This window comes from Macrobrachium nipponense, chromosome 22 (genome assembly GCF_015104395.2).
Source record: "Macrobrachium nipponense isolate FS-2020 chromosome 22, ASM1510439v2, whole genome shotgun sequence".
NCBI lineage: Eukaryota > Metazoa > Arthropoda > Malacostraca > Decapoda > Palaemonidae > Macrobrachium > Macrobrachium nipponense.
The window spans coordinates 65919471-65935078 of record NC_087213.1 but is presented as its reverse complement, the minus strand read 5'-3'; the positions used below and the strand labels follow the sequence as shown (position 1 = coordinate 65935078).

Genomic DNA, 15608 nt, shown 5'->3' with positions numbered 1-15608 from the left:
AAGACTTGCCTAAAAACCGTTTACGAATTGGTCATTCCTTCACGGATTTATCGAATGAAAACTAATTTTCCGATACTCTGAAGTAACTTTGTGAATGGTTCACTTTTTTTAATGGCTAATACAACAGTTTCGTTACTCTGTTACTATTGAATTGCTTTTTGCTTACGTTCGTTCTTGTTTTTCGTTTTTAAAAATTACCTCGTACTCTTACATGGAACTGTAGGTATTTACAGGTTTCTGCCTTTTACTCTTGCAAGTCAAACTAAGACTTGACTGGCGTTTTCCCCTTTTCTGTTCAGATACTATATACTAGTAAGTAAGAGGTTAAAAAAACTTCTAACACAGTTTCATTACATTTTATTAACTTAACTGGACAGGTGTTTTGTTCTACACAAACAAAATAAATCTCCGTAATATTCATCAGTGCCACAGTTACAGTACTACACTGTAAAAGATAATGAAATTCGCATCTACTACAATCACAAAAATACTCGTATTTTCTGGATAAAACGACAATCTCAGATTGTTGATCCTCGATACAAAGAAAATACTTTGGTCATTCTACATCCTTCTCGTAAAGATCAGATTGCAAGGCCTAGGCGTGAGTGTGAGCCCACAGACTGGATCTTTTGCCGGATCGTCTTCTGGATCCTTGTTTTCCAGACTCACTCGGAATTTGAGCAAAATCCTGGACGTGAAAACGAAGAGGATCATCTTGGCGAACTCGTCCCCTATGCACACGCGACGTCCTGAGGGATGGAAGAAGATGAAAATTATTGACCGTAATATCATTTATCATAGATATATAGAATATACTGATCGTTTTCACCAGTGACATCTTAAGTACTCCATTTCTTCACACTTCTGGATACGCTTGTCACAGTAAAGATTTCAACTTGATTATCAAGGCCTCGTAGCAGCAAGCGTATCCAGAAGTGTGAAGAAATAAAGTACTCAAGATGTCGCTGAGCTATGTATAATGAAGTTCAACAGCCGCAGAAATATACACTAAGTTCAACAGCCGCAGAAATATGAAGTTCAACAGCCGCAGAAATGTTCAACAGCTGCAGAAATATACATGAAGTTCAACAGCCGCAAAAATATACATGAAGTTAAACAGTCGCAAAAAAATATACATGAAAGTTAAACAGTCTCAAAAATATTACATTAACTTTTTCGAACAGCCCGCTAAAATATACATGGAGTTTGAAACAGCTGCAAAATATACAATTTATTCAACCGCCGCAAAATATACAATTAGTCAACAGCCGCAAACTATACAATTAGTTCAACAGCTGCCAAAAAATATACAATTTAGTTTTCCACGAGCCGCAAAAAATATACATGAAGTTAAACAGCCGGCAAAAATATACCAAATTCTTCTAAACCGCCGCAAAAATAATACAGTTATTCAACGAGCCGCAAAATATACAATTAAGTTTTTCAACCGGCCCTGCAAAATATACATTGACGTTCAACCGGCCGCAAAAAAATATACAATTAGTTTCAAACCAGGCCCGCAAAAAGTATACAATTAGTTTCAACAGGCCGCAAAAATAAAAATAACAATTATTCAACGGCCCGCAAAAACAGCCGGAAAAATTAGTTCAACGAGCAAATTAAGCAATTAGTTTCACGGCCGCAAAAATATACAATTAGTTTCAAACAGCCGGCAAAAATAAAAATCAATTAGTTCAACAGGCCGAAAAAACAATACAAATTGACTTAAAACAGGCCCTGCAAAAATATACATGAAGTTAAACAGTCGCAAAAATATACAATTAGTTCAACAGCCGCTAAAATATACATGGAGTTAAACAGCTGCAAAAATATACAATTAGTTCAACAGCCGCAAAAATATACAATTAGTTCAACAGCCGCAAAAATATACAATTAGTTCAACAGCCGCAAAAATATACAATTAGTTCAACGGCCGCAAAAAAATATACATTGTTCAACAGCCGCAAAAATTATACAATTAGTTCACGCCGCCAACAAAAATATCAATTCAACAGCCGCAAAAATATACAATTATTTCAACCCGCCGCAAACTACAATTAGTTCAACAGCCGCAAAAATATACATGAAGTTAAGCAGCCGCAAAAATATACAATTAGTTCAACAGCCGCAAAAATATACATGAAGTTAAACAGCCGCAAAAATATACAATTAGTTCAACGGCCGCAAAAATATACAATTAGTTCAACGGCCGCAAAAATATACAATTAGTTCAACAGCTGCAAAAATATACAATTAGTTCAACGGCCGCAAAAATATACAATTCAACAGCCGCAAAAATATACAATTAGTTCAACGGCCGCAAAACTACAATTAGTTCAACAGCCGCAAAAATATACATGAAGTTAAACAGCCGCAAAAATATACAATTAGTTCAACAGCCGCTAAAATATACATGGAGTTCAACAGCCGCAAAAAATAATATACATGAAGTTCAAAAGTCACAAAAATCTACATGAAGTTCAATAGCCGCAAAAAATAATATACATGAAGTAAAGAGTCACAAAAATATACATGAAGTTCAACAGCCGCAAAAAAATATACATGAAGTTCAAGAGTCACAAAAATATACATGAAGTTCAACAGTCACAAAAATAAGCATGAAGGTTGCCATGACTAAGGTAACAGATTTTCATCAGCTGATAACTGTAGACATGTTACGCTTCTTCTAACCAAGGTCACATTTTGTAACTTCATTTAAAGTTCTGGTGCGTTTTGAAGTCTACGAGTACTCGAAGCTAAGTTTCCTAACCAGTCAGTATTTGTGGGTAAATCATTCACTTGGAAGATCCAATGACGAACTTTGTCACGATTCTAGGATTTTTTTTTTTTTTTTTTTTTTTTTTTAGATGTACATCATACTAACCCTAACCCCACTTATGGGGTTTCGCACCTTAGCTCCCAAAGCAACCGGTAATTGTGTTCGCTGGCATTGAATTCGATTCATGATAGTTAAAGAGCTCCAGGTGCAATTTTATCTAAACCCATTTTAACCTTTTTAAAAAACTCATCATCTGCTACAGGCTGCTCTAAGAGCAACCCGCAGTGTTGTGGCTTAATGTACATAATTATCAACAACAACAAATTAACTTCATGTATCAGTTGTATCTGGGTAGGGTCACGGTTTCCTACACAACTGGAGGAATTTTGGGTAGGGTCACGGTTTCCTACACACCTGGAGGCGTCCTGGGTAGGGTCACGGTTTCCTACACACCTGGAGGGGTTTTGAGTAGGATCACAGTTTCTTACACACCTGGAGGGGTTTTGGGTAGGGTCACCGTTTCCTACACACCTGGAGAATGATAAAATCACATTCCTTTCCACATCAGAACAACACACATACACACACACAGATGCGTCACGACCTGCTTTACTTACTTCGTATTTCAAATTCCGAACTCGTTTTCGACAAACAAATACGAAAGGAATGAAAGATAAACGAAAACTGAACGTCTTCATTTTCCTGGTACGTCAGTGGAACCGGTTTCAGTTTATCAGAACCAGAAGGGTATTTGGAAGTCAAGCAAGCCTACTTACTTACTTGTTTACTACAAGAAGCGAATGATAATGCACCTTCCAAAACCGGATGGTTCTAACAGTCAGAAGCGGAGGTCGATGAGGTTTCATTACGCAGAACAATATAAAAAAAATGTTTTCAAGATTGATACAGATTAATGGTTCAAACAATTTTTTTCATGAAAACCGGATAGTCGGATAAATCAAGCCAAATGAACAGGTGCGAATAAAAAAATAATTCGTGTAGGCTCTAGAGTCCTTGAGGTTAAAGGCAGTCGATCATTTTGAACTTGAAGTATTTACGGTAACAAACTCAAGCAGTTCAGTAAAACTGAACAATATAGCTTAATGAATTATGGGCATCTTAGAGATAAGCAGGGATGACAAATCAAGCATTTTAAGAGAGAGGTGAATGTGGTAAGCGTTAGCTGTAAGGAAGATTGTTAGTTAAGAAATGACACTGCAAGCAGAGAATGTATGAGTAGTTAGCTTAATTATCCCCTAAGTGTCCAACGTTCCCATTTTGGGAGCATATTAACAAACAATATAGGATATCAAACAATGAATTTTGTTTATATTTTCGTAAAGTGAATCTAAACAAATCAATTTTGAGATTTTCATGTATGCATGTATACTCAGTCCTTCACGAGGACATTTTTAAAAGGGTCAAGGTCAATCATCTATTAAAATACTTGGTCCAGTTCACTTCAGTTCCCTTTTAATGCTAAGAAATCACAAGCAATGGTAGTATGTACTCCAGATTCAGTTTAAATTTTTAAATGCTGACAACATCCCGAGAGACCCAAGCAATTCACAACTACACAAGCAGAACACAAACCTGAAGATGAATTCATCTTAGCATTTCATTTGGGGAGTTTTATACAAATCTTTTTTTACAGAAGTCACGGGGAAAATTATATCTTTTTTTTCGTCACAGTCATGTTTACACATTCACTTATATTATGATTTGAATTCAATTAAATTTAGCCCAAAACTTGCATTTTATGATGTTTCGATTAAATTTAGCTCGAAATTTGCAATGACCTTAATTCTGGATGCCTTTTGTCACCTTTATTTTATTCTTTTAATTTATGAATTCATCACCATTTCACCTCAGAGCGCCTCAGTGGCGTGATCGGTACGGTCTTGACCCTGCCACATTGGTGGCCGCGAGTTCGACTCTCGGGCATTCCACTGAGGGGTCAGAGATGTGTATTTCTGGTGATAGAAGTTCACTCTCGGCGTGGTTCGGAAGTCACGTAAAGCCGTTGGTCCCTTTGCTGAATAACCGCTGGTTCCACGCAACGTAAAAACACCATCCAAACAAACAAAAACAAACAAACCATTTCGCTTCAAGCCAAAGTCATTATAGCACTGAATAATCCATCTGGATTCCAGTGCTTGGCTTCAAGCCTAAATTTCATATTCCATTCCATTCCAATTGCCTTTTGCTCGTAATGCTGACACTAACAGCATAATACCAATCAGGGAAAGAACCATAATAACAAGTATAACAGAAGCTTAATGAAGGCGCTCCCCGTGACACTATTAATCTTGCAAAGATCTATATACTAAGTCTCCCTCCTGACCGCCGCCATTCGCGCGTCACTCCTCCCGGGTCGCACGCTGGCTATTTCTGAGAGCGACCTTGTCGTCGGCAACGATATATGATAAGTTAACGTTCTCTTTTGTTCATGTGGCAGAGCAATGACTTCTTCAGCCGATGCAGGACACAGACTGCCTTTACGGACAAAAGTGGATGACTGGATTTAGGCGTCTTGAGGTTCAAACAGAAACGAGGGATATATTGTTATGAAAAATATAGAAAATTATAATGACAGCAGATGGCTTATTTGGAAGCAGTTTTAATAAGCCAATTTAAACAACCAACACAACATAATACACAAGCAAGTAACAGAGGACAGTGAATTTGTGTTTGAGCTTTATCGAAATAAGTCGCCTCGCCGTTTGAGGGTTCTGCCATGGGTCAGTCTTAGAGGGTTGACAATCTCTTTGTTCACTGACGCAATTCTGCAGCTATGCACTGTCGGGACAGTCATTTGCCCTTCAGCTCGGAATACCTTAAAGCTGCAATTGTATCTAATCTCTGGGCTTTTACACAATGACACTCCTGTAATATATGCAATGCGGACATCTGATGGTGACCGATAGAATTCTATGCAGCACGTCCGTCCTCCCGTTCTTTAACCCGTTTCTTCTCTTCGTAATTTCTCAAATGTCATCTCAATGTCATTCTCTTTCCCGCTCTCCCCACTTTTTTTCTCCTGTGTCGATTTAATTCGACCCCCAACCCCCGTTCCCCAACCCCGCAGCCAGCTGCCTTCAGTGACGAAACATTCGACGCTTCAACTGCGCTGTCAGGGGTACCCCGTGGCATCAATTACTCCGCGAGTCCTTTTTAAGCTCCCGGCCAGAGAACAACAGGTAACAATGGGGTTGATTCAGCCTTCGAAAGGGGGTAGGGGTAGCGTCGAAAGAGGCATTTTGGGGTTGATGGGAGGCAGACAAGAGAGGTTGGCATGTCACGGGAGCAGGTTAACCAAAGGTGACACTGGAATAAGGAAGCTTCCAAACAGGAGGGGCTGAACGTTCAAAACAGCCAACCTTTTAACAAAGAATACATTATCGCCAGAAGCACGTGTAGCCTTCCAAGAGAGGCCGAAAGAGAACAGAAGAATGGCTTGCCGTGCGCTCCCCCTTTACGAGATTTTCCTTGTTCACCGTGTCAAAAAAAAAAAAAAAAAAAAAAAATCCATGCCATAAACCGCGTTTCTCATATTTGTTTACTGGGTCTTTCATGGTGTTTCCAACCTCTTAAATAAGAGACATAAGAATATACATAGTAAGGCATACTAGTATATCCATGGATGTGTTCGTAAATGTAAAGGGTAAATGGTGAATTTTTACTAAGAACTTTCACTCTAATATGATTTTACTTGGGAAATGTGCATTTGTTTTCTTCCGATATGATAGAATGGTAAGTGAATGAAACTAACAATTATCATTTTTTCTTTTGGGGGGTCGGAGGGGTCGTTAACTTTATAGATAATATAATCAGCAGTGGGTATTTGCTCTAGCAGATGGGTAGTTGTTATTAGATTTTAGTTTCGTGAAAGATACGAAGATTCCTAGATAGCTCTGTTTGCAAACTGTAGGTTATTATTATATATCAGTAAATGACCTTGTAATGATGTAACTTACTACTGAAATAGGTTGGCTGGTGAGTTTTGAAGGTGTTGAAACTTACTTCTTAAAAGATACTTGACTATAATGAGCGAATCGGAAACAAAATTCTTTAAATATGTATTTTAAACGACATTGCAAACCTACTCTAAGGAAGGTGGAATCTTATACCTTCCTTTGTGTCTAAAGAGTAATATAACAGGTTGTGGTTTGTAGGGGTTAGTCACCACCATATCTTATAATGTCTGTCCGTCCGTCTGTCATTCAATCACAGCCAAACGGCTGGTCCGATGGGGGTGAAACTTGGCAGGGTCAAAGTGGAGACCCCTAAGATGGTTTACAATGGGGTTTCATCCTACCTCCCCCTCCTCCGAAGGGATTCCCTGAAACGGAGCTGGTTCTGCCCGTGAAACGGTGCTGGTTATGCCAGTAGACTTACCTAGTTACTTTACGAATTTTCATACAACATTTCTGTATACATATGTTTGCTAGTTACTTTAATTGGGGATTGGTAAAATTTTTCATTCTGAAAAGCTCTGAGGTGGTTCTCAGCTTTGTTCTCATGGTCGTTTTTCATAATTCCAGTGCACCAGCAGTTATCAGACAAGGCAAAGCCCAGTAACAAGACAGTACTGAAATGAAGGTGATTATCCTTCCGGTATAACTTGTATACAACTCCATCACTATCTGTTTAGGTGAACTACAGTTCATAGTTAGCACTAAGTAATGGGAAAATCGAGGTAAGTATCGTCTTAAATGAGACTGACCAAACAGTACATTTTCTTTTGTTTATGAATATTTGAGTGAATGCTCTTGTCCTGTCAAGTCTTGGTGATACAGCTTTGATTTTAGTGTTCATTAATGTATCGTCATTCTCAGCCATTCAACTCTCCAACATACCTTTAATCAGTAAAGGTTCTCTCTCTTGTCAACTGCATTTTAATTAGGCTTATGCTTGACTTCTTGAATTAAAGAAACTATGTTTAGAGAATTTTCTCAAATGAAACTTGTTAGCTGATTTGTAGCAAAAGCAGTGTGTATTGTTTGAGTGGATTTTGCGTCGACTGTATTCTTTTATGTATAACTGATTGATTGCATTATTTTTACAGGGTTTTCATCTATGAAATGAAGGTTATTGGGCTTTCCATGCACTGAATCATGTCTTTTCATAACGAGGCCCAAAAGGGGCGTCTTTGTCCTTCGTCGACCTTGAGTTTTAGCAACCATATCCCGTATTCACCAGTGCCTCGATGTCCTGGATCGTATGTGGTCATCCTGCCTACACCACGCAGATGTTGCAAATCACTGTCGCCTCTGTGACATGTTTAGTAAATTTGACTCATGTCTGTGAGAGTTTATACTAGTCTATATAGCTTTAAATCTTTTTTCTTCTTTTCAAGGTTTGTCGTTTTGTTGACTTGGATTGCCTATGCTTTTAATAGTTCATAAAATTTGTACATTAACAATGGTTTAAAGGTGAGGTATGAAGGTATTGCCATATTGCAAATTTATCAGGTTGATTTATCAATAGTTGCTTGCTATGTAGTACTCATTGTTTTGGTTGTTGAGTTTTTAATTTTTACTATTGTAGTTCATTGAATGTATTTACCTAAATTATTAATACGTATTATAATGTCACTAGTAACATTTTAAAGTTGAAGCAATCTGATATAATAGGTTAAACATTCATTTTTTGCAGTTGTAGACAATATTTAGTTTGTATTTGTTGTACAGATATAACCAAATAGAAGTTATATTAGCCTTTGTTACATTACCAGTGATAAATCTTCACTGAATGATACATCTTCACTGAAATATCAACATTTATGTACTCAAAATTTGATTAACCTCAACTGTGAGAATGAGACTGTCACTGCCATTTTATTCTTATATATCACGTGCTCACACATTATTGTAACCGTGTCGTTAGCTGAGACAGTGATTCCAAGAGGTAGAGATTAGGCAGCTATTGAAGGCATTTCCAAGATGGATATTAAATGAAGGAAAGCGAATCCTGAACAATTAAAACAATATATGGGTGCTTTCCCTGGCCGTTGGCAGCGAATCTCCAGCTAAAGTTGACCAGTGGGGTCGATGGTCTTTCCATTTGTTCATACAGCCACTCTCCCACCATTCAGTGATCTCTTAACTGCTCCTTCAATGATTGCAACACTAATTGCACCACTTCATTTCTAGAATGTTGATGTGCAGACGAGAATTCTTTTGCCACACACCTGAAGTGAACGCTCCTCTCAAATGTGCAACCCACACCACCTTCAGTGAGTCTGAGAACAGAAGTATATCTAGAAGTGGAGACATCAGAGGAACTTCCTTAAAGAGGTTTCTGTTGTCCAGCTTCCACACTAGGGCCTCCTTTACCTCCCACTTCAGAGAACTAGCCAAGGAGGAGTATTTGAAAGGCACTCTACTAAAACTGCCTCAGTTGCTAGTTAATCGAACACGATTCTGCCAGCGAGGCATGAGCTTCACCCGAGATGACCTAGGACCATCTACCAAAGGCAAGCTGGTTGTTCCTGCCAGGACAGGACCTGCACCACCCTCTTTCCCGTAGGGGGGTAGTGCCGTCAGTGCACCTCATTCGGTGCAATGTAGGCATTACTTTAGTTTCTTTGCAGCATCCCTTTGGCCCCTAGCTGCAACTAGTACTTTCATTCTGTTTACTGTACCTCCGTTCATATTCTCTTCCTTCCATTTTACTGTCCACCCTCTCCTAACAATTGTTTCACCTGTAACACCTTTCAAAACTTTTACTGTCAATTTCTGTTTCAGCACTGAATGGCCTCAGTGTTTGGGATAATGCCAAAAGTCTATATAAATCAAATCAAAATGCACCACCCTTTTTTCCAGTTAACCAAGACCCCAAAATCATGACAAAAGATGAGAAGGCAATCTTGCCTGAAACACTCATGCCTCTGAGAGTGCTAGGACTATCCAACTGCCCCGGTACTGCAATTAACAAATACCCCTTAAGTGTGTAAGGCCCTCCAGCAGGACCTCCGGGCACTCACCATCCAAAGCAACAAAACATGACCTCCCATAGAACGTAAGTTTCCCCAGAAAACACAAATTGATGACTAACGACTGAATCGGTGATTTTTTATGTATGTTCGTTCAGGAACTCCAGTATTTTATTTGTAAAACAAAAATCAACCATGAATGTAAAACATGTCAAACTTTTAAGTCATATGTATGAGAAAACTTTTCGTGTTGGTCAAAAGAATTATTAGTTATTTTTCAAGTATGAGAAATCACAACTGATCATGAAGTATGCCCTTCTTGTTAACTGATCATAAAAGTATGCCCTTCTTGTTAACTGATCATAAAAGTATGCCCTTCTTGTTAACTGATCATAAAAGTATGCCCTTCTTGTTAACTGATCATAAAAGTATGCCATTCTTGTTAAATGGATTCATAAAAAGTATGCCCTTCTTTGTAACTGATCATAAAAGTATGCCCTTCTTGTTAACTGATCATAAAAGTATGCCATTCTTGTTAACTGATCACAAAAGTATGCCATTCTTGTTAACTGATCACAAAAGTATGCCATTCTTGTTAACTGATCACAAAAGTATGCCATTCTTGTTCTAATGTCATCCACTACTTTTCAGTTCACGGAAACCAATGTGTCTCCCAATGACAACAACACTGCAGCTGCATCCATCTGCCTGCTGCCTTTCAAGACATACAACCCAGAGGCTTGGCTCTTTAAGGTAGAGATGATGTTTGGGTAAAAAGAGATCCCAGTGTTGTTACAAAAAGCTGATGCTGTCCTCGAATTCCTACCCAATGTTGTCATCGAACAAATAGCAGACTTGTTAGCCAAGCCAGACACCACTGTCATACACTACTAGACTTTAAAGGCACAATTAGGTCATCCTTCAGCATGCTCCAAGCCCTCAAGAGTTTGGAAATTCTCAGATAATGGCAATAGATCAACGGCCCTCTAGGAATGGCAATAGGAGATCAACGACCCCCTCACATCTACAAGCAACTCTGATTGCTAATAACAATTCCTGCCACAGACAGCCAACCAGAGATGATGATGGACTTAGTGCACGAAGTTGCCGTGCAAAACAGTTGCTGCATTCCCCACCCATTCACCATGCCTCTCGAGGAATTTCTCAAAATGGTAGATGTGGTTCATTTGGTCTAGACATCATCAGAGCCCACTCAACCACCTGTAGCAGCAGCCACCACACAACCATAACCCCAAAAGTGATGAAGAGACAGACATCGAGACAGATTTCCTCACCACTTCCATACACTGCTCCTGAAACTACAAGAGGGAAAAAACAACTGAAATAGGATAACAACTGGTAAATCAGAATATAGCCTGGCACACAACATAAACAGAGGATAAAAAAAGGAGGAGGATCAAGACTTTACTTCTTTCACTGGAGATTCGGGAGTGAGGCTAAAATATGTAAACAAGGCTGTATGCTATAAAGAAACATGCAGTAGGGCCACAGCAGCCAAACCAACTAACAATCAGTAATGACCAGAATGGTTGCCTTGTAAGGGGGAATGAGTCTGCCTTTTGCTGTCTTTCTTCCAGGAAAAGGCAAAAACACACTTCATACATATTTCTGCATCACCAAGTGAGATGTCCAACACACAATTCCTTGTCAATTTGGGCACATGTAAATTGTTTGTCTCAGCCAACCCAAATGAGTGGCTAAAACCAGCTAAAACCCGCTATAAATTTTTGGAGCCAGAAGTATGAAAGTATCATTCCATGGTAAACCATACAGTTGGACATTCATCATAGTAGGCGTCACCGTCACAGTACTCATAGCAGACTTCTTGAAGGTGCACAAAATGCTGGTAGATGTACCCAAACAACAGCTCATTCTGAGACACCCTTATAGCTCCCATCACTCAAGAACCAGAAATCCCTCACCTCCTTCAGGAATGGGATTTCCCAAAGTGTCAAGGACGACCTCCAGCGCCCTACAGAACACCATATCAAGCATCAAGTTGTCACCAAGGGTTAACCGCAATACACGCACGTTTCAGATGGTTGGCTCCAGACAAACAAGCTCATGCAAAACAAATATGAAAATTTTATAAGGAGTAGGCAGGAATCTGCCAGAAAACCTCCGACCCATGGGCATCTCCTCTCCACATGGTCCATATAGCTGACGGTACATGGCAACGCTGCGGTGACGTCTGGCACCTTATGTTAAAACTGAGGTACCCCTGCCTAATTACTTTGCTGCGTCATTTATGTTGACAATATAACTATTTTCAGCACCAATGATAAACAGCCCATTAAGGATGTAGAACAAGTCCTTAAGAAACTAAAAGAAAATGGACTACTAGTCTTGACCAGATAAATGTGCATGGGCAAAAAATACAGTAGAATTTCTAGGTCGTCAAACCTCTTCAGACGAAGATCCAAGCCATTGCTGAGCTCCCAAGGCCAAGAAACAATAAAATCGCTTCTAAAGTTTGGTGGCATAATCAATTATTACCACCATTTTATACCCAACCTGAGAAAAGCCATGTCACCTTTGTATGAAGTTTAAAAGAAAAACCTGAATCATGTTGGACTGATAATCAAGAAATGGCTTTTCAAGGAGCCAAAAAATGCCCTTGGTTCTGCTGCAACAATGTTTCCTCTTCCCCATAGGTCCCTTACACTGACCACAGTAGCACAGTGATGGGTGCAGTACTTGCACAGGATACAGATGATGGTAGTCGTCCATTGGCATTATTCTTCAGCAAAAAGCTATCTCCAGTGGAATAGAAATACTGCATTTGACAGAGAGCTGCTGGTAGTCCACCACACCATGCGACATTTCAGGCACATGCTCAAGGGATGGCAATTTGTGGTGCAAACAGACCATCAGCCCTTGGTCCCCGCCATCACAAAACAGACAGCTGATTAGCATGCCAACAGCAACAACTATTAGCAATCTCAGTGTTTTCCTGTACCTCTAACAACGATGCATATGCCCTTCACAGAAATATATCCTGAGATTTGCAGCAACTTGGCAAAATGGCCATTGCCTGTGAAACAAGTACTGGACACCCTTGCCCCTATCTACTGCCAGCTTTGAAGAGAAAGGCTATCAGTCATGGCCGTGATCTGTCACATACATCCGGCTGCTCAACCACACTTATCCTGACAGAACAAAGCATTTAGTGGCCAATGAAGACAATATCAAGAAATAGGGTTGAGAATGTCTCCTCTAACAAATTTCCAAGGATGCGATGCACACAGAATCAGTTTTAAGAGAATTCCAAACCAACCAACTGTTGCCTTGCCCATATTCACACTGATACTGTGGGCCACCCAACCCCCATCCAAGGGGTACAGATACCACTTTATTTTGTCAAGTACTAGATGGCCTGAGGCAACACCTGTCAAACAGCAGACAGTAGAAAGTTGTACAAATGCTCTAATCAACTGGGTTAGATGACAGAGTACCTCAGTACATCACCAGTGATAGGGGGGCTAATTTCATGTTGGCCCAATGGAGCTCCCTTGCCACCAACCTCAGGACAAAACTAAACCGTACGATGGCCTACAACCTAGAAGTCAATGGTATGGTTAAATGGTTACATTATTCCCATGAAGCAAAACACTCCCCCAGATGTCAAGATGTCAGGTGGAGAAAGGATACGTCAGGGATTTTATAAAGACTGAAAACAGCCCCAAATACAGCACTCTACCCAGATATCCAAGGCTTCATTGAACTTTCAGGTTTAGCAGCAGCTGTTTTTAAAACCCAAAGGTCTAAATGCTACATGGTTGATCAACTGCTACCCCCATACTATTTTTGGGAAATAGTAGCGACGAGTCTAACACCAAACTGTTCCACAGCAAAAGGCCACTCTCAAGTGAAACCTATCTTGTGAAGAGAGACACAATGATCATGTCTCTCCTTTGAAGGAATAGGTTCACTGCTCACCCACTGGTTGGCACTCTGGTGTGCCAGAATAGTAAAAGCTTTACCTCTGGACATCACTAACCTCCTGAAAAATGCCTTCTCATCTCTGAATGAGATGTCTTATCACAGAAAAATCTGTCTGTCTGTTTAACCTCGGGTCAAGCTACGAGCCTGTTTGGAGAGAAGCCATGGAGAACTTCTTGGAGTTTTCCTCTGAAGCAACAAAGAGCTCAGACTGATGGAGACAACTAAGGTGGAGGTAGTTTGTCAGGGGACAGACTCTTAAGTCCAACTGCAGTAAAGTAACCTGCAAATCTTCCAGCATGTGGTACTTTTCTCATGTCTTGTGTCAGGTGGACAAGTTTGCTCAATTTGCTGTTAAGGAACTTCCTGACCTGCAAGATAAAGGTGCCCACCTCCTCCAAAACACCAATAGGTAACTGTGACCAGGGCAACTTGACCAAGGGCAGCATCTCTGTAACTTTCTTGACTAATATATCCACAGACTGTTGGCAGGTAGGAAGGCAAGGTTGCCTCCCTAACATTGTTCTACTCACGGACGAGTGAAATAACCTCTCAAAGTGCTGCTTCAACTCTTCTTGCAGGAGTTTCAGAGGAGCAGGGCCCTCAGATCCCATCAGCTCCCCTGGGAACCAAGCTGCAACTAATTTGGGCAAAGGTGTAATCCTAGCTCTGCTCTCAATCCCACTCTGAAGCAGACAAGCCTCCAGCAAGATGAGACATGTGATGACCCAGCAGAGTAACTATGTATTGGAACTGAGCTTGAACATTGATGCTGATGTTCCCATGTTCCTAGACTCAGTAGCCACTGAGCCAGTTGACATAGGAAAAGAACAAAAGCACACACACCGCCCCTCCCATTCCCCTCCTGCCCATGTAGTGAACACCACACATGAGAGATGGAAGAAATCAAAGGAGCCCTTTCCTTTTAGTGAAGAGCTTTTGGGGTGGAGTGCACATAAGCCTTGCTGGAAAGTGGTGCAGGTTCTCTCCTATGACTTCCTGAAGGAGAGCTTCCTCCTTCAGGAAGTCATAGGAGGGAGAACCTTCACCACTTTCCAGCAAGGCTTATATGCACTCCACCACAAGAGTGCTTCACTAGAGGGAAAGGGTTCCTTTGATCTCTTCTACCTCTCATGCGTGGTGTTCACTACATCGGCAGGAGGGGAATGGGTGGGGTGGTGCATGTGCTTTTTTTTTTTTTTCTGTCAACTGGCTCAGTGGCTACTGAGCCTAGGAGCATGGGAACATCAGCATCATTGTTAAAGCTCAGTTCCAATAATAGTTACTCTGCTGGGTCTCACATGCCTCATCTTGCTGGAGACTTGTCTGCTTCAGAGTGGGATTGAAAGCAGAGCTAGGATTACACCTTTGCCCAAATTAGTTGCAGCTTGGTTCCCAGGGGAGCTGATGGGATCTGAGGGGCCTGCTCCTCTGAAACTCCTGCAGGGCGAGTTGAAGCAGCACTTTGAGAGGTTTTCACTCATTCATGAGCAGAACAATGTTAGGGAGGCAACCTTGCCTACCTGCCTGCCAACAGCCTTGTCTGTGGATATAATCATCTCGAAAGTTACAGAGATGCTGCCCTTGGTCAGGTTGCCCTGGTCACAGTTAGCTAGTGGTGTTTTCGATGAGGTGAGCACCTTTATCTTGCAGGTCAGGAAGTTCCTTTCCCCACAGCAAATTGAGCAAACTTGTCCACCTAACACATCATGTGAGAGAAGTACCACATGCTGGAAGATTTGCAGGTTATTTTACTGCAGTTGGACTCGGCAGTCTGTCCCCTGACAAACTGCCTCCACCTTAACTGTCTCCATCAATCTGTGTTCTTTGTTGCTTCAAAGGAAAACTCCTTGAAGTCCTCAATGGCTTCTCTCCAAACAGGTTCGTAGCTTGACCTGTGGTTAAACACACTTGACAGATTTTTCTGGG

At 40.6% G+C, this 15608-nt stretch overlaps 1 protein-coding gene and 1 long non-coding RNA gene across 4 annotated transcripts in view; one reads left to right on the top strand and one right to left on the bottom strand.

Moving 5' to 3' along the window:
* Window positions 1-13504, top strand: part of LOC135198763 (uncharacterized) — a 53964-nt gene extending 40460 nt beyond the window's left edge. Inside the window, exons 2-5 of one of the 3 annotated variants that reach the window (XR_010310881.1) lie at window positions 7324-7478; window positions 7848-8061; window positions 8935-9802; window positions 10368-13504. This is a non-coding gene — a long non-coding RNA (uncharacterized LOC135198763). Of the gene's footprint in view, window positions 1-7323; window positions 7479-7847; window positions 9803-10367 lie in introns of all 3 variants that reach the window. The other 2 variants (XR_010310880.1, XR_010310882.1) reach the window with 2 other exon arrangements.
* The window catches only part of LOC135198762 (cytochrome P450 306a1-like), a 179090-nt gene continuing 163823 nt past the window's right edge, over window positions 342-15608 (bottom strand). Inside the window, exon 10 of the mRNA XM_064226671.1 lies at window positions 342-749. Within this exon, the coding sequence (XP_064082741.1) occupies window positions 562-749 (188 nt within the window). The 3' untranslated portion in view covers window positions 342-561. The remainder of the gene's footprint in view (window positions 750-15608) is intronic.